At 50.2% G+C, this 19,412-nt stretch overlaps 1 protein-coding gene across 5 annotated transcripts in view; it reads right to left on the reverse strand.

Moving 5' to 3' along the window:
• Kazn (kazrin, periplakin interacting protein) overlaps positions 1–19,412 on the reverse strand; it is a 375,063-nt gene that overhangs the window by 95,891 nt on the left and 259,760 nt on the right. For all 5 annotated transcript variants that reach the window (XR_004121168.1, XM_031379365.1, XM_031379366.1 and 2 more), the window contains one exon: positions 12,206–12,397. Coding sequence is in view for 4 of the 5 variants with exons in the window: in XM_031379365.1 (XP_031235225.1) it covers positions 12,206–12,397 (192 nt within the window). In the remaining variant the exon portion in view is untranslated. The remainder of the gene's footprint in view (positions 1–12,205; positions 12,398–19,412) is intronic.

Below are 19,412 nucleotides of genomic sequence, written 5' to 3' on the forward strand. Positions count from 1 at the left end.
TGCAGGCATCTAGGGGACTAGACTGTGTTCACTGAACTGCATAGGGAAGGGAGTGGCTGAAAGGGGTCAGAGACTCCTGTGGTCCAGACCAGCCTTGATCACCAGCGGCAGCTTCTAGAGCAAACACTCAACAAGTCCTGTGCCTCACGGGTCTCGGCAGGACACAGGAATCCGTACCTTTCCTTTCTCACTCTCTGGGGCTCCCCTTCTTTCCTGCTGTGGTATCCACGGAGAATGTCTCTGTTAAATGTCTTCCAAGTTGAGAGAGCCCTCTGGGGACAAGTGTTAGCCTCCAAACCACCTGGTCTCTCAGGCCCACTTGGAAGTCTGGATAGAGCGGCAAGCTAACACAGGTTTCTAGGAGTAGCAGCAAGGGCTCATGCAGACAAGGCAGGGGCCATCCCAATGCTAAACAAACCTGGACCATTTATTATTCAAAAGGACCCAGCGTGACTTTCTACCTGAGTCCTTCCAGGAACCGCATGGGCACGTTTTCCTGACCCTACAGGGAACAAGAGTCAGGGCCTTTAGTTCAAGTGCAGTACAAACATTGCTGGTCCTTGGGCACCCATGGGATTTGAGGCAGATTCATCCTACAGATGCTCCCAGGATGAAGGAAGGGCTCTGCCCTCAGACCTTCAGGGTGTCCCTGGAGCTTGGGATACAGCTCTGTTGGTAGAGCCTGCCTAGCATGGTCGAGGCTCTAGATTCAGTCTCTAGCAGTGCATAGACCGGGCATGGTACCTCCCATCTCAGGACTGAGGTAGGTGGCGGATCAGGAGGAGCAGGAGTTCAAGGTCTTCCTCAGTGAGACAGTAAGTTAGTTTGTGGACAGCCTGGCCTATATAAAACACAGGAGGAGGGGGGGAGGGCGAGGAGGAGGGGAAGGGGGAGGAGAAGGAGGGAGAGAATTAGAAGAAGAGGAGGAAGAGAAAGAAGAAAGAAACGAGGCAGAAAAGGAAGAGGAGGAAGAGGAAGAAGAAAAGGAGGAGGAGGAGGAATTCAATGACAACCACAAGCTGTGAGTTTATCATGCATGAGACAACCTGGAATCGGAGCTCAAGTGCCAAAACTCCGGGGCAGGGGCTGGAACAGTGTGGTGGCTAGGAGCACTGGCTGCTCTTCCAGAGGGCCTGGGCTTGGTTCCCAGCACCCACACGTGGCTCGTGACCATCTATAACTCTAGTTCCAAAGGATCTGACGTCTTCTGGCCTCCTTGGGCACTGCACGCATGGTGTGAAGACCGACAAGCAGACAAAACACCCATACACACAACAACAATTTTTAACTGAACAACAATTTAAAACTGAAATGTGGCGACTGAGACTGGAAGGCTGCTCATCAGGACAGTTCTATCTGTGTCACAGGATCTGCCCCAGCAGGCAGCAACCATGGGAGAAGGACTGGGGGACACGGCAACTGGCATGATGGCATACGCCTTTGATCTTGGCACTTGAGAGGTGGAAGTAGGGAGACCTTTGTGAGTTTCAGGCTACCCTGGTTTTCAAAGCAAGGTCTGGGCCAGCCGGGGCTACATACTGAGACCTTGTATCAAAGGGAAATGAAAAAGAGAGAAAAGGTGTGTGAATGGCTCATTTACTCGGACTATAAATAAAGAAGCTGATCTCAGAAGGGTCACCAGAGGCTGGGGGGAGGCAAGGTCAGGAGGCTGGTGACCTACTGTGGTGTCACAGTGAGGTGACATTTCCCACCACCTACAATGGTGAGGCTACGGTTGACAGATATTGTATGTTTTGAAAGAGCTGGAGCAGGACTTTAAATGTCCACACCATGGAGGGATGATAAAATGTGAGGTAACAGAGAAGCTAACCATTGTATCCACCTATGCATGGATCAAAATGGTATACCCTGGTAAGTATGCGCAATCACAAGTCAATCAAAATTTAAACTTGGAAAAAGAAAGCCTATTATAATATCAAACCCAGAAGGGACACAGTATGTCCTAGACCAGCTGTGACCAGAACCCTGGGGTCCCAGGCAGATCCTGCTAGCAATTCCATGGGAACCGATCTCCGGAAGATCGTGGCAGTAATGGTGGTGGCCAAGGAACTGGGTTTAAAGAGTCCCCTCCACACCCCCACCTCCAAAGGGCATGGCTTGGTCACATGACTTGCTCTGCCCACATGGACCACCACCTGGATGCTGGGAACCAAACCCAAGGCCTCTGCAAGAGCAATAAGTGCTCTTAAACACTCCACAGCCATCCCTCCAACCTCAGCTGGTTTTAATTTTTATTGCTTACTAGATGTGCATGCATGAAAGAGAGGTGGAGGGGGCAAGAGGAAGAACAAGCAGGGACAGGCATGCGGTGTAGCCTGCATGTGGGGGTCAGAGGACAACTTTCACAGGAGTCAGTTCTCCCCTTCCACCCAGGTTTCCCGGGATCGAACTCAGGTTGTCAGACTTCTGTGGCAAGTCCTTCTACCCTCTGAGCCATATTGCTGGCCCAAGAGATGGCTTTCAAAACATCTGTATAATGAATGCAATGGGAGATGCCGAGGGCCCTAGCAGGGGAACTGGGCATGCAGGAACTCTCATTCATCTCTGTGGCTTCTGCAGACCTCCTTACTGTTAACATCCCTCCATTTTTTGTAGAGTTGGAACCCAGAGTCGTGTCCACGCTTGAGAAGGACTCGGTCATGGCACCACCCTCGCAGCTCCATTTTTATTTGTAGGAAAGGACCTGCGGAATCCTGGGTGGGGGTGCACACCTGTAATCTCCACACTCAGGAGGTTGGGGGCAGGAGAATCTCAAAGTGTAAGGCCAGCCTACGCTACATAGCGAGACCTGACTGTGGGAGCAGGTAAGCGTTTGTCCATTAGGGTACGGGCCCTTCTTAGGAACCTGGTGAAGCAGCCCGAATTAGGTTGGTGGCTCTGTCCATTGAAGCTTTAAAAGAGCCAAGGAAGCGCCCCTCTGACCCGATCAACATCAACATCTGGAGGGGCTGCTAACAACGCTTAAAAGGAGCTGATGGTGTCTCAGCTCCTTTTTCTGACGACAGAGCGAAACTTTCTGGAAGCTTCCATTGAGTTCTGAGGTTTGCCGGCTCAGAGGCTTTCCCGGCTGAGTGGCTCTGAGCGGGCCTTCGGTTTACCAAGAAGGAATTTAACAGTCCAGCCTCTCTGAGGGAAGCAGGCCATTGAGAGAGAGACGAGGCAGAATGTGGACACGAGGGAGGAAGTAGCAAGTATTAAGTAGCTCTTCAAACACGGTGGTGCTACAGTGTCCTGGATATGTACTGAAAAAGCCAGGTGGGCAGAGCGGTCCCAGCTACTCATCAGTCACATGGGCCACCTACAATCCATGGTGTGTAGGCCTGGGGACATGTGCAAAGGTAGCCTGCACAGACTTAACCACACACGTCCAAGGGCTAGCAAAGAGAGACAAGGATGTAAAGGAGGAAGGGGGTGGGGACAGCTCCCCAAATCCCACCTTTCTCACCAACCCCTCCGGTCTCCATGATCCCTCACCTCCTCTGAGTGCGGCTCTGGAGAGCCACAGTCCTCACCTGCCAGCATCCCCTGAAGCCGCTGTCCCTGCCTATTCAGGCTGCTCTCCTGTCTCTGTCTGAGCACTTCCCTAAAGCAGTACCCACTGTCCATGCCAGCGCCACCCCTGGACTGGAGTTCAAACCCACCTCTACCCAGAAACTGTCATGTAACCTAGACACCCACACATTGCTTGGAACGTGTTCCCACTTGGGAATATAACAACATCTGTTTAATATGATTATCAGGGGAAGACGAGTTCTGGAGTGTGTGGCTCATAAACAGATGGATGCTAGCTAGCCATTTCTATCTAAGTCAGCTTCTTGGGGGCCTGTGAGAACAGTTCTCATAAGAACATGAAGATGCTATTTGCCTCTTTTTCTCTTTAACTCTATGTTCACTATGTATAGAGCTAGTGTAAAAGCTATAGTTGGGATTGATTGATGGCTTACTAGAAATCACCAGGGCTGTCAAACTGTATCAGCAGAACTATGTTCTTCGGGCTATTTGTTCATGTTTTAAAAATGCTTGCTATGCAAGCATAAGGACCTGAGTTCAAATCCCCCAGCATGCACAAAAAAGACAAACGTAGTCACTCATAGAGAGGAGACAGGGAGCCAGTCAGAGAAAGTACCAAGTTTCAGGTCAGTAAGGGACCCTGCCTCAAGAAACAAGGTAGAGAACTACTGAGAAAGACACAAACACCAGTCTCTGGCCTTTGCACATAGGATCCTGGGAGTGTGTGCACCTGCACGTACCCTTCCCCCCCACAGAGCTTAAGAGTGCCTTTGATAACTCTGCGAGCGTAACTCAGATGTAGGGTCTGTAGGCACAGCCTGCACCAGGCCCTGGTTTAAATAATAAAATAAAAAAAGGTGTGCTTAATGAAGCAGTAAAATTGATCAATAACTTTGAACCCCCTCGTATATGTCTTATAATCCAATGGGATATAATTTTTGGTTCTTGGCTGCAAACAGAGGTGGGATAGGAAAACTGGGGGGAAAAGGTTGAGGGGAAATATTGAGGTGTTTCAGTTGTCAGCTAAACTATCCACTTAAAAATTATTATCTTTATCTATTTACTGGCATGTTGGGAGGTGCTTGTGGAGGTCTGCAGACAACTTGCAGGAACTGGTGCTTGAAGGCTTGACAGACCTACGAACCACAGCATCTAGAAAATGGCCTCACAGAGTTTGCAAATAAACTAAGAATACCTGTTACCCCAGGTAAACTAGGGGCAGCTTGTATTGTCTCATGGTACCTGGGCTTCAGAGCAAACTATCTGGGCTTGAAGAGAGTTCAGTGGGTAGAACACTTGTTGAGCAAGCCTGGTGACCCAAACCCTAGAACCCATGCCAAGGTGCAATGAGAGAACAAACAGACTCCACAAAGCTGTTCTGTGTGTGCCACACATGCACCACAGCATATGCACACACACACACACACACTAATTAATAATAACAACAACTAATAATTTTTTGAGACAGAGTCTCTCTACATAGCCCTGGCTGTCCTGAAACTCACTATTACTATTGTAGACCAGGATGACCTTGAACTCACAGAGATCTACCTTCCTCTCAGAGCAATAAGAATCAAAATCCTGGCAAAGCTGACCTGCCACTCGGACTTTTTAAGAGACAATGCTGATGACATTAACACATGGGACTCTTTGATAACAGATAATGAAATAGTCAACATCTGGACTGTCCACTGGAGTGGTTATGCCTACAATCCTAACTTTTGGGAGGTAGACACAGGAGGACCAGAAGCTCAAGGTTAGCTTTGGCTACATAGGGAGTTCGAAGCCAGCCTGGACTACATGAAACCCTGTCTCAGAAACATTAGCAGAACCTTTGGAAGACCTGAACAACACAGAACCGCTATTTTCCAAGTGATGGGTGTCCCCTGAAAAGTGTCACAGGTAGTAAAATATCCACTGGAAGTACAAACTGACAGATACATCCGTGGGTGAGGTTTTGGACTCCACACTTCAATGAACTCTTCAGGAAACATTCTACCACCAAGGGAGCTTTCCTGAGGACAAGGAATGGCCATGGTTACGTAATTAAGGCAATTAATACGTTCCTGTGCTTTCCCACTCCTCATGTGTGATGTCAAGTTTGAACCAAAGGAGCTCAGAAGTCTTTCGCTGTGCTGTGTGACGCGGGCAGAGGATTTTTTTTTTTCCAGAAACATCAATGAAGCCAAGTGTGCCAGTTCCCAGCTGTAATCCTAGGACCAGGAAGGCAAAGATAGGAGGGGGAATTGCTGGGAGTTTAAGAAAGCCAGCCTGAGCTACACAACATCTCAGTAAACATGCACACACACACACACACACACACACACACACACACACCCCAAAGCCAAACATGGTAGTACACACCTTTAACCTCAGAACTCGAAAAGCAGAGGCAGGGGGATTTCTGTGTTTGAGACCAGCCTGATCCACATAATAAGTTTCAAGGGCTAAGAAGAGACCTTGTCTCAAAGAACAAACACCACAAACCATCAGACACAATGTTGTACTCCACCCAAACCCTTCTGGGTGGGAAGAGTTACTTCTCATTAAAAAAAAAAAGCCAAACCAACCAACCAACCAACCAACCAACCAACCAACCAACCAACCAACCAACAACAACAAATCCACTGCTGGAGATGCTAACATGTATCAGGTCGCTGTTGTTGTTTTCAAATGAGTTAGTGAGAATCCAGACATTTCGCCAGGGCTGAGTTCTTGAACGGCAAACATTGCTTTTTAATAAGCCTTCGCAGAAACAGCTTTTGTGGGTTTTCAGTTCCCTACGAGCTTGAGAGAACTTTGAGAAGTGTATCTTAAGAAACAAACAGGAGTTGGAGAGATGGCTCCAGGATTGGGAACCCAAGTAGACAGTGGTTCCCAGTGGTTATGCGTTCAGACTGCTCTTGCAGAGGATCCAGGTTCAGCTCCTAGCATCCACACCAGAGAGCTTACAACCGCTTCTGACTCCAGCTCCTGGTACCCAACACCCTCATTGGGCCTTCCACAGGTGATCACACTTATGTGCACATGCATATATATATACATAAAATAAATTTAATAAGTAAATAAATTACTTAAATGTGGGGCTGGGAGTGTGGCTCGGCTGGTAGACTGCTTGCCTGGCATACATCAAGCCCTGCATTGATTGATCCCCAGCACCAATCATACAAGCAAGGTGGAGCAGCCTAGAATCCTAGCACTCAGGAAGCAGGAGGGTCAGGAGTTCAAGGCCAGCCCCTATACCACAGCAATTTTGAGACCTGCCTGAAATACATGAGACCCTTATCTACAAATAAACAAGAGAACCAATGAGATGGCTCAGAGGGTAAAGTCACCTGCTGCTAATCCTGACAGTCCACACAGGGGAAGGGAAGCGGCGAACCTTACAAGCTGTCATCTCACCTCCATGCAGATGTACTGGTGTATGGACATAAACATCAGAGACAGGCAGGCAGGCAGGCAGACAGACAGACAGACAGACACACTCTAAATCAGAAATGCAACAGAGAAAACAACAAGAGTAGAAAACAAGCAGCTTTCTCAAGCCAGATCTTTGGCATGTTATAGTGGGCAAAAGAGGGAGAGAGGAGAAAACACAGAAACACTTCAGATGTTCAGTGACAGGAAAATGGTTGAATAAATAACGGAGCCTCCATTTGGTGGAACATTATGCAGTCATTAAAAATTATGTCCTTGGGTCGTATTTATTGTTGTTGGAAATTGCTTGGCATGTTTAACACACTGTTAAAAGACTTTTTTTAAAAAAAAAAAAAAGAAAGAAAGCAATTTTCATGACTGCCACTTTGGTTGATGCCGCAATTTACTGGGAAGTCGGGAAGTGGAATCCTGGGAAACTGACAGACACCAGATGGTCCTGCAAGTTCCCACAGAGCACAGTGGGAGTCATGGGGGGGGACCTAGGGGTGACTTTAGACACCCTCCAATACTATGCTTTCTACTTTTAAACTCACAAGGAGACCAAACACCTGAAGCCAACATTTTCCACACTAGTCCCACGGTGGCAGAGGCACCTTCCAAGCCCCTGGCTTCCCACACTTGATTCTCTTCCCCATCTGACAGCAGCACTGGGGACCACTATTCCAGTGACTGCTTGGGCCACTGTCTACTTGGGTTCCCAATCCTCACCCAAACTGAAAACTTCAGATCTCACCTACCCTGCAAGATAGCAGAGCGAGGACCTGCTGGGGAGGAAGTCTTTGGGGCATTGCTTTTCCCTGGGGCCACACTGGCTGTTAACATGTGTCCCTGCCATCTGCTGCCTGCTCTGCAGGCACGTCTGCTCACGTCTGCTCCTTCTCCTCATTACGGTGCATAAATCCCCCTGCATGCCCAACTGCCACCTGCCACATCTGTCTGTCTAGAATTTGCGCACTCTGCGCAGTGGCCGGTGAGGAAGCTGAGTTCTTTATGACACTGCAGGACCCCGGGTGGATTGCTCTGGATGGCTGGAGGTATCCAGACACTAGCTTTTCAGGGACACTGTTGTCTTTGAGTGCATGGGCTCTGGGGTCCCTATGACCTAGAAGTCATACAAGTGGGCAGTTCTTAGAAGACCTGAGAAGACAGCCCCTGTCCCTGCCACGTGTCAATCACTAGGCTTCTGTATAAATCACAGTAAGCAATGGCCCATCCATGTATGTTACTTAACCCTCTCTGCCTATGTGGGGCAGCCCCTCCTGTTGGCCCTGAAGGTAAGGAACATGGGTGCTGCCATTATCTCAAAGGAGTACAGGTTCAGGCAGGACTGGAACTTTAGACGAGGTCAAAGTTAGTAAGAGTTAGAGCCAGGTGTGTTGGCTCACACCTGCAATCCTAGCCCTTGGGAAGCTGAGGCAGATGGATCACAGTGACTTAAAGGTCACCCTGGGCTACACAGTGAATGTAGTTAGCCTAGGTAATAAAAAGAAATGTGGTATTGAAACAATAAGGAGTAGATATAGCTGGGGTGCAAGTTTAGTTCAAATCTGACTCCGGAGCTGGCCATCCAGTGACTGAGCTAAAGTACCCTCAATCTTTTATCCCAGGCTGACTCCACAGTGGACACTGGCGGAGGGAAGGACTAAGGTATGTTAGTGGAACAGAAAAGGCCTCGCCTCGCTGGGATCTGGGCCCTTGGTCAAGTTGGTGGAACTGTTTGGGAAGGATTAGGAGGTGTGTCACTGGCGGAGGCTGGGCTTTGAGCTTTCAAAAGTCTAAACCACCTCTCTCTGCCTTGTGGTTATCTCCACATGAAAGTTCTCAGCTACTGCTCCAGCACCATGCCTGCCTGCCTGCTGCCATGCTCCCCACCATGATGGTCATGGACTCACCCTATGAAACTATAAGCCCCCAATAAACATTTTTCTGTAAGTGGCTTTTGTCATGGTGCCTTATCACAGCAACAGAAAAGGAAGGAAGGAATTTTACAGCCCCAATTCAGGGAAACACATGGGTACTATCCACATGTGTGCACTATTTATAGCCAATGAAAATACTAAATTCTAGAAATCATTCCTAAGTTTTAAGTAACTTCTTGCATATATGTATATGTATATGTATATGTATATGTATATGTATATGTATATGTATATGTATATGTGGAGGCCAGAGTTGGTACCAAGTATCTTCCTCAATTGCTCTCCACCTTATTTTTCTCTCATGGGTCGAGGAGCTCACTGATTCTGCTAGGCTGGATGGCCAGAGAGCTCCAAGGATCCTCTCGTCTCTGCCTCCCCAGTGCTGGGTTTACAGCTGTACACTGCATGTTCTGTTTTTGAATCTAAAGAGTGTTAAGCATTGAATGCAGGTGATGTGCTTACATCTGAGATATCTTCCCAGTCCCTTGTTGGCTTTGAATAAAGAGTCGCAACTGTCCTATGGTTAGTTTCTCTTGGTAAACTCTAACTGTGCCTAACGAGTCAGGTAACATTTAGCACAGGGCACAGAGTCAGAAAAACAAACAGTGCATGCCGGCTCCATACTATCCAGGCAGCACCAGAGAACATGTGCCCAGCACACTGGGGTGTTGGATGCTTGCCCCAGATGCCGTGGGCTCCAGGGAGCTGGGTACCTCAATGCCAGCATCACCCTTTTCAATTCTCATGCCTGTGAAACCCTGGAGTCTTCCCTTTGCTTGGGTCAGGGTAGCATGTGTGGCCCAGGAGCTGAGGAGAAGTGGGGTGCACAAGCTTGGGTACTGCACATTCCTCCTGGCCCGTAAACTGCCTCCTTCCAGGTCTTGAAGAACAAACACAGCCGGGAATTCTGCCCTTGCCCAAGGACAGGGGAGCAAGGGCCTTCTGTTCCTGGAATAAACTATGGGGAAGGTGCAAGAGGCAGATTCTGGTGGTTTCTAGAGCCAGCACCAACTCTGCACAGGAGTGTTGGGCTCAGGAAGATCAAGGACCTCAGCTTGCACAGCCTGGGCTGAGCAGCACCTCCCCCAGGAGATTCCACAGCGAAGACGGGAGGGATATTATAAGGTCCTTGAGCTAAATGAAAGGCAGTGAGTGACCTAGGTTGGATTGGACCTCTGGATGGGAAATGGTTTCCCAAGCATCCAACTGTCTTGTACCAGCTGGACCACAATATCCACCACCATCAATACTCAGGGTCACAATAGCCCTAGTGCAGTGGTCGGAATGAAGATGGCCCCCAGAGGCTCCTAGGAAGTGGCACTTTAGGCTGTATGGCCTTAATGGAGTAGGAAGTGCATCACTGGAGTTTCAGAAACCCAAGCCAGGCTCAGTGGTCCCTCTCTCTTCCTGTTGCCTGCTGATCGGGATGTAAAACTGCTTCTCTAGCACCGTGTCTGCCTGCACCCAGTCACACTTCCTACCAAGATGACAATAGACTAAACCTCTGAACAGTAAGCCAGACCCAATCACTACTATTTTTTCTTTATAAGAGTTGCCATGGTCATGGTGTCTCTTCCCAGCCATAGAAATCCTAAATCATAAGACACGGATAAAATAAAATTCCTGCTAACGATGTGGCCTTCAGAGCCACACACACTATCCACTTCCCCGTGGCTCCTTGCACATCCTGGGGATGTCAATGATGACTTATGGTCATCTTATGACTTAGTGAGCAATGCATACCAAAGCTAGGGTCAGGGAACACTGCTGTGACCCAGGTGACTCATCAGCCAGCAAAATCCCTCTTCCTTCATGCTGTGAGACCTGTACCTGGGACGGCAAGGACGTTCATATCCTAGACTCCTCACCCTATAGTGATGGATGACCAGGCTCCTGACAGGGATAACCTTCCATCCTCCACTGTGGCCCCTTGGATAGTGTCTTGTGGACCAGGAGGCTCAAACGTTCCTCTCCCATACCTGAGATGCTCGCCCAGGACCTGTCAAAGGGAAACTTTTCTGCTCTATGTGTCGTGGTGGTCTAAGTATCAGGCCAGCTTTGGCTTCAGGGACAAAGCTTTTCTACATGTCTAGCAGGTACATTCAACCTCCAGCCCTCGGGTACAGCACACAAACGACAAACTGACTTAAAACATGGGTTTGACTTTTTTGTTTGTTTGTTTGCAATTCTTTATGCTTTTTAACTGGACTGCCCAGTTCTCAAGTGTGAACTCTGCAGATGACGTCTATCACAATGTCAAAAGGCTGAATGAACTTTGAAAGAGGGGGCCGCATGCGCGCCCCAAAAAGCTATTCTCTGGAGACATTGTAGGACCAACTTCTCAAAGCACCACGGCAGCTGCATCATAGATGGGCTTCCTGCCTTTCTCAAAGAACCTTCTAGAAGCTTCCCTGAAGTCCAGAGCATGAGCAAGAAGCCTTGCAGGAGAAAGGGGACTGAGGGCTCTTTCAGGGAAGCTGAGCTGGACTGGAGGCCCATTGGTGTGTGATGTTTAGGCAGCTGGTGACCAAGGAGCTATGGAAACTTCCTGCACACCAGCATAGGTCCAATGTCTCCCCAGTGCCAGGGCTGCATGATGCAACACCTCACAGGGAAACTGAATTCGTCTGAGAGGTGAGAATACACCCAGGCTCCAGGCTCTTCTCAGAGACCACCTTGGGAAACAGGAGTGATAGGTTGTGATGTATGGAACATGTGGTATCTCTGTGATGAGAGAACGGGGATGCGTTTCTCCAGCAGAGCCCAGCCCACACTCAGTCCCAAAGGCTCCCAGGAACACAGGATAGACTCAGTAGTGGGTCAGTGTCCTGTTCTATCCAAGATGGCTCCCAAGGGCTCACCTACCCCTCTCTGAGAATCTATGGGCAGTTAATGATTGCTGATGGCAGAGGAGACATTTGCTTTAGTGGAGAAGCTGCTGGCTGGCAAGGTGCCCAAAAAATCCCTCATGCAAACTCCTGTAAGCAACCCTAATGAGACTCAGGGTGGGGGTGGATGCAGAAGGGAGACTAATTGGAAGAGGAAGGGATCAGCAGGAGTGGAAGGGACAAGAGAGGGCCACAGGAACGAATACTATTAAAGTACATGTATGAAAATGTCATAACAAACCATTATTATGTAAAACAGATACCAATGAAAAACGTATAAGTACATTTTTTTTAAATGCCTGTTCACTTTTCATTCCTCAGCGTGACTGACACCCTGGGACAGAAGGCAGTAGGGGCCAACTCCAGGACACTCAGAATGGCTGGGGCAGGCAGGCCTGCCAGGTCTGTGCTCTGTCGCCTGTCACTCACCTTGCAAGGCTTCCTTGGCTCTGGCCAGTTCCTGCTCCTTCTGAACCAGCTGCACCCGGAGCTCAGTGGCTGAGAGGACCTCGGAGCACTTGCCGCCCTGTGACTCCTCCAGGTCCTTCGCCAGCATTTCCTTCATCTGTCGGAGAAGGTGCACTTCCTCCTGAAGCTGGACCACTTCCTCCCGCAGGAGCACTAGGGGACAAAAGCAGCTGGTCAGAAGGTGGGGAGCCTGGGACGGTTCAGGCTTCTGCTGTAAGCCAAGCGCACAGAACGTCTTCCTAACTGGGCTCTGGTTCCGCCCGGTCCACACACATACCATCTACACTTCCGATGCTTCGGTGGCCACTTAGCGTCCTCCCGGTGGCCACAGACTCATTCTGACCCCGAGTCGCCCCAATCCCAGGGAAGCTTTATGTGTGACCTCTCATAGACTCCCCCAGACCTGAGCCTGGTACCAACAGGATCCTCCCTTCATACAGCAGACCACCGAGGCTCTCTGTGGGGGTTCTGCGCCCACAGAGAACACAGTCTTTGACAGGCATAACCCTGAGATTGGGGGTACCATGGGTGCAGGACATGAAGGCAGCCACACCCAATCCTGTGTGTGCATCCCAAGAGACCTCTGGGTCTTGAGAAGGGTGCCCGGGTAATAAGCCTTTAAAGATGAGCGCTCGCGAGCCAGGCCGTGGTGGCGCACACCTTTAACCCAAGCACTTGGTAGGCAGAGGCAGGCGGATTTCTGAGTTCGAGGCCAGCCTGGTCTACAGAGTGAGTTCCAGAACAGCCAGGGCTACACAGAGAAAACCTGCCTTGAAAAACCAAAAACCAAAAAAAAGAGAGAGAGCTTATGAGAGCAGCATTTGCCACTGTAGGCCTGCAGACCCCAGTGTGTTTTGTTGAGCACCAATAAACCCCAAACTGCCACAGGTGCTGGGGCAGTGGCACGGGGGGGGGGGGGGGGGGGGGGCATGCATACAGGTGGCAGGTTCTATGGACCTTCATGATGACCACTTGTACAAAGTCATATCAAGAATGATGTTCCAGGTATGGTGGCACACTTGTTTATAACACCAGACTAAGAAGCTAAGGCAGGAGGGCTGCTGCAGGTTCAACCAGCCTGGGCTAACAATGAGTTTCAGGCCAGCCTGGGCTACAGAGTAAGATTATCTTACCCTCTCCTAAGTCCTAACCTGAATGGCACGAGAAGAACCAAGTAAAAGGGACACAGTGACAGCTCTGGAAACAGCCCCAGAGCGTCTGCTGAAGGCAGCTCCAGCACTGTCCCCTCCTGTCCCAGCCACCCTCCGCTGCAGCCACCAGGCCCTTTCCTACTTCGAATGTTTCCCGGTGCCCACCTCCTTCATATGACACACATCTGTGCTCCACCTCGCCTCCTCAGACATGTCTTCCCCAAAAGATTCCAGCGCTGGGTGTGTGTGTGTGCCTGCTCTTTCTCACACTGCTGGACTCCAGGGCAGGCTGTGTGTATGTGTGTGTGTGTGTGTGTGTGCCTGCTCTTTCTCACACTTCTGGACTCCAGAGCAGGCTGTGTGTATGTGTGTGTGTGTGTGTGTGTTTGCCTGCTCTTTCTCACACTGCTGGACTCCAGGGCAGGCTGTGTGTGTGTGTGTGTGTCTGCTCTTTCTCACACTGCTGGACTCCAGGGCAGGCTGTGTGTGTGTGTGTGTGTGTGTGTGTGCCTGCTCTTTCTCACACTGCTGGACTCCAGGACAGGCTGTGTGTGTGTGTGTGTGTGTGTGTGTGCCTGTTCTTTCTCATACTGCTGGACTCCAGGGCAGGCTGTGTGTGTGTGTGTGTGTGCCTGTTCTTTCTCATACTGCTGGACTCCAGGGCAGGCTGTGTGTGTGTGTGTGTGTGTGCCTGCTCTTTCTCACACTGCTGGACTCCAGGGCAGGCTGCTGACTGTCCAAGTCTCTCTGAAAACCTGCAGAGTAAGTTTGCTGGGTCCTGGCCCAGCCCTCGATCCAGGCACACGTCTCCAGGCAGGAGGTCAGATCATACAAGGCCTTAACCATAGCCATCTGCGTCCCTTGCTCTGGCTTGCCATCTTTAATGACATCCAAGACTTATGTCAGAATCAAGTGTGAGTGATTGCTAGCACAAAGCCACTGACAGTACACTATGCAGTTGGTTTTTGTTTGAATATGTATGTGTGTGTGTGTGTGTGTGTGTGTGTATGAATGAATGGCTTCTATGTGTCTTCAAGCCACTCTGAGGAAACCATTAAGGTCCCTTATTGTCTGTCCATGAAGGCAGAATGGACTCAAGAGACCCTGTCAGTCCCTTGTCACTTCTATAAATTTTATGTTCTTTCTTACAAACCACAGGGATTCCCAACCAGTCAGGGCTGCCAGATTAAGGAAGTACAACACTTTAAGGCAATGTTGGCTCACATCTTTAAACCCAGCACTCTGAGACTGGCAGATCTCTGTGAGTTCGAGGCCAGCCTTTTCTATAGAGGGAGTTCCAGGACAGCCAAGGCTATATAGAGAAAACCCTGTCTCGAAAAACCAAACCAAAACCCAAACCAAGAATAACACCAAAGTAAAACAGGAGCTAACACCCCAGGCGCACAGGGGCCAGACCTCAGGGAAGCAGTGGGTCACTCCTAGGGTAGTATACTTCACATAGCGTGGGGAACACACTTAAGCTTGGCGTGCATTTGTACTGTCCTATGTTCTAATTTGACTAGGCTGGCTGGCTGTCTCTTCCCTGTGGGGTTCTCCCCTCCCACGGCCACAGGCACAGGAAGCAGAGTGACCCTGGGGGCTGACATTGCTAGAACACCCCGAGGGACTGGGTGAAGATGGAGAACGAACAGCAGTTGCTAAACTTGAGCTTGGCCAAGAGCAGAGATGGGGTGGCCCTGGCAGCGCGAGCAGAGCATCCGAACAGGTGTGCCTAGCACAGGGGCCCCACCCTCCAGCCCAGCCCCCAGCTCTGAGGTAGCCAATGGGAACCAGGCACACCTAACAAGGGCCCAGTCTCAGAAAAAAAACAAGCTGGAAAAACAACCAAGGGAAAATGAGAGGCTCCTGTGATCGTACTAAACACCCACACTGGCTGGACAGGCTGGACAGCTTGACGACTCTGCCCTGAACCTTCTGTGATTAGAGCCAACCCGTCACAAGGCAGTTCTGGGATCACTGCACAGGGAAGGGACTGTGTCTACAGGCCTCAGCTGTCTTACCTGTGAAATGTGATAAATTAATCTTAAATGGAGGCTAGGGGTGTGGCTCAAGGGTAGAAACCATGCCTAGCATGCTCAAGGCCCCGAGTTCCAATCCCAACCCCGCTCCATGCCTGGTACCGTGCCCAAAGTACTAGAGCGCCACCAATACACACAGCTCACCTTGCCTTTGTTCTGCATAGAGCACTTGAAATCAGAAACCACGAGCAATGAAGGACCTGGAGAGTGTGCTTGGCTTTCTGCCTGAGAGGGCTTGGTACCTTGTGGTGTGTCCCTGGACAAGACACTATCCATCTCTGGGCCTTTTTAGGGGTGCTTAAAGGGGAGTCGTATTCTCTGTAAATGTAGATGAATGTCACTGCTAGTATATGGGAGGAGACTCTAGACTCCGGTGTGAAGCTGCACAACTCAACAGCTGCCAGCAAGAACAGGAGGCTCACTGGGTTGACATTAATGAAGAAATGAGCCAAGGGTCTCAGCTGCGCAGTCTGCGCTTGTTCTCAGGGGCAGGAGACTAAGGCACAGGACAGTGCTCAGTGCAGACAGACTATGGACACTCCATTCAAGCCAGTGGAGACAGGCATCGCCTGAGACAGGTGGAAGGTGCAGCTGCCGAGCCAAACACTCGTGCCCTGCTCAAAGAAATCTCCAGGACTACTCTGTCCTTGTCCAAGCACAGAAAAACAGCAATACCATGAGCCACACCTCTCCGCACCAGGAAATCATAATCCTCAGATGGCTGAGCAGGGAGCAGGACTGAGCGCAGAGAGACCAACAAAAGCCACATTCAGGCAACTATTGCTGGGAGACTCTTGCCTCGGGGAGCTGATCGCTACCCATGGAGCTAACCTGCCAACCCAGGAGGCTCCAGGTGCCTCTTCCCTGAGGAAGTGGGGGATGCAGCGTACCCTCCCCAAAGGGCACATCCACAATTGGTGACCATGGGAGCTGAAATCTGCCACTCCATAGCCCGTCTCCGTCCCCTTTAGTCAGCAAGAATTCTGCTTCTTAAGAAAATATTATCTCCCAGCTCCCGATGCAACTAAGGTTGCTTCAGTGACCAGTTCTTGTCAGTAGAGAAAAAATTGTTCTAAGAAGGAATGCCACTTAAAGACAAAAAGGGGGAAAAAAAGACTGAGTCTTTTCTGCATATTTTATCTTTCAAGAGTAGATCTAATGGCAGGAGCTGTGACAGTCACCTTGTAATAAAGAGGCAATCAATGTCTCAACTAGATCAGTCCTCACAGTAAGCCATGAAATAGCAACTATCATTATCACGCCAGCTTCATAGATCGAGGGTTGGAGGTATAGGGGAGTTAAATGACAGGGCCAAGCTCACAGACAGTCTAGAGTGGAGCTAAGCTTTGGGCCTGGGTGGTGTGATGTCAGCACCCTGGTTCCAGCTTCTAGTATGCATTCTAGTCCTGAAATCGAACCTGAGAACAGTAGCAGTTGCTGATTTCCTCATGTAAACATCCCAGGCATGCTAAGAGAGCTACAGAGTCCTGGGCAGTAACTGTGGGGACCTCCATAGTGGTCAGACCACCTACTGTCCATTGTCAACCAAAATAGAAGGCTCTGGAGAGGAACACAGCCTGTGGAGTGACCCTATCAGTCCTGGGCTGGTGTGACAATGGAGTCATGTGCCCTCTTCATCCTCACAACCCTCCAACTCCTCCAGGAGCTCGCTCGTTCTTGCTCTCCATGGTGGAGTAGATCTTGGGGTCCCAGCCCTTGCCCCAAGTTCATGGTCCCTGCAGCTCCTGAGAAGAATGTGGCATTCCTCAGAGATAGTTAGGATCTCATCACACGCACCACGGTGCCAGCTCCAGGCAGGGCCTCATGGGCGGTGTGTCCACAGTGCTAGGTGTTTCAGACAAGGGCAGGCCAGGCAGCTCAAGGCAGTTAGCGGGGTCCCATCTTGGCTCCTCTACTTATGATGTGGACCCTGGCATCTGATCTGAATGGGGAAAAAAATGGAGCCAAGACTGGTTTCCCTGCCTTCAGCAAACAATAAACAATGCAGCTGTCTCTCAGGCTCTGTCCAGCCTCTTGTCTCTCTGTGACACAATGTTGCTACCTACAAAGTCCAGGCCCTGGGAACTACAATGGAGCTAATAGTAGTAATAGTAGTAGTAATAATAATAGTAACAATAACAATAATGATAATTTATATATGATCCAAATTTCATAGTTTTCATTAAATTCACCACATTGTGTAGGGCTGCATTCATAGCTATGTATGAATGAATGATTCTGTATGAGACACACACTGCCCAGCAGCCACAGACTGGATAGAAATATTCTGGAAAGTTCTAAACGGATGGAGTCAAGGGCAGTTTATCACCAGCAATTTGTTTTGTTTTGAGACTGGGTCTTTTTTTTTTACATAGCTCTGGCTATCCTAGAACTAGATTGGCCTTGAACTCACGGAGCTCCACCAGACTCTGGCGGTGCTGGAATAAAAAGTCTGCCACCACGCCCAGTTCAATTTCATGATAGAGAATGTGTTTGTTCTCCGTCTTCTCGGAGAAGACTCTGGTCTCGACACCTAAGGAACCCTGAGCCACAGCCTCCCTGACCTACAGGGCCAGCTAAGGGAGCAGCTAAGGCCCTTATGCAGATGCTATCAAGGGAGAGAGAAGAACAGAGCAGAAAGGCCTCATGAGGAAGTTGGGCCTAGGGACTGTTGCCAGCTAGCGAGCATGGAAGGACACCTGGGTCACCAGCCAGGCATACACTTGTTCCTGAGCTTGGATTCTGCAAAGTAGACTTATGGAGGGAGCCACTCAGCCAGAGCTAACCTGTGTTCTCTAGCTGGCCTCTTCAGAAGGATACCTCAGTGGCTCTGAGACTGACTTTTGATTTTGGACTGTGGACAACAGGACCTATACTCCCAGGGAGGGTCACTTGAAGCCTATACACATGGGTAGACATGAGAGAGCCCCAAGGCCCAGAGAGGAGTTACAGAAGAACAGCCACTGTCCCCCCTAGCCTTTTAGAGACTACAGCTGCCACCCTTTCTGCTCCCCTTGGTGGCAGGATCCTTCCCTAAGGCCACAAGGCACCCCTGTGCAGAGACTCGGAGACTCTGGCAAGGTACACTTGTCTCTCTGTGGGCTGGCCTGAGCCTCACAGGTGACCTGGCCCCACCTGGCCTTGCTATTGAGTCTGGGCCAAGTCCTATGCAGCTGGCATGGTGGATGCTCAATAGATATTTGAAGCAAAGTGGGTTGAGACAGTGGAGGAGGGCGCCCGAAAACAGAATGGGGAGAGGGAGGCTGGCAGTCCTGGGCAGAGATGGAGGTCCTCCTAGTGGTCCAGGTCTTCCCCTGTGCTGCACTGTACAGAGGTGAACAGAGAAGCGTCTTGGCTAACAGGCACATTTAAGGCTGTTGATCGCTTCTGCCTGGGTGGTACCAGCAACACCTCCCTGGCCCTCTAGGGTGCTCCTCAGTTCCTTGTGGCATCCGTGTTCCATCCTCACATGAATCCTGAGGCATAAGGCATCAGGGCATCTTAAGGGATACTGAAGCTAAGGGGACAGTCGGGGGCGGGGGAGAGGTAAACCAGGGCTGCTCTCTCCTGAGGGTGTCAGACTATAGGCATAGCCTCTTAAGCTCAATCCCCCCTCCTGACCCCTTCTTCCCATGGTTGGGCAGAGCATCCCCAAACCTCTCTAAGTAATTATTACTGCTTCCATCACTTCCTGGCATCTGAGAGGACAGGGGTCCTAAGTAGGGACAGTCTGCTGCTAATAAAGCCAGCTCTGAAAGTGCCCTGGACTCTGTGATGATCAGAAGTGTCACAGGGAAACACAGGAAGGGTCAGGATGCAAATGGCATTCTGGTGTGTGCAGCCAGCAAGTAGGGCTGCAGACAGGCCAAGGTAGCTCCAAGGCTAACTAACACAGCCTCCCCGGGCCTGGACCTTCCTCCGTTGCAGGCTAGGCTTGTCGCGCTCCGCTCCGGTCTTGGTCCTGCTTGGGCGCGGGGG

The sequence above is a fragment of the Mastomys coucha genome, unplaced genomic scaffold (genome assembly GCF_008632895.1).
Source record: "Mastomys coucha isolate ucsf_1 unplaced genomic scaffold, UCSF_Mcou_1 pScaffold18, whole genome shotgun sequence".
Taxonomy (NCBI): Eukaryota; Metazoa; Chordata; class Mammalia; order Rodentia; family Muridae; genus Mastomys; species Mastomys coucha.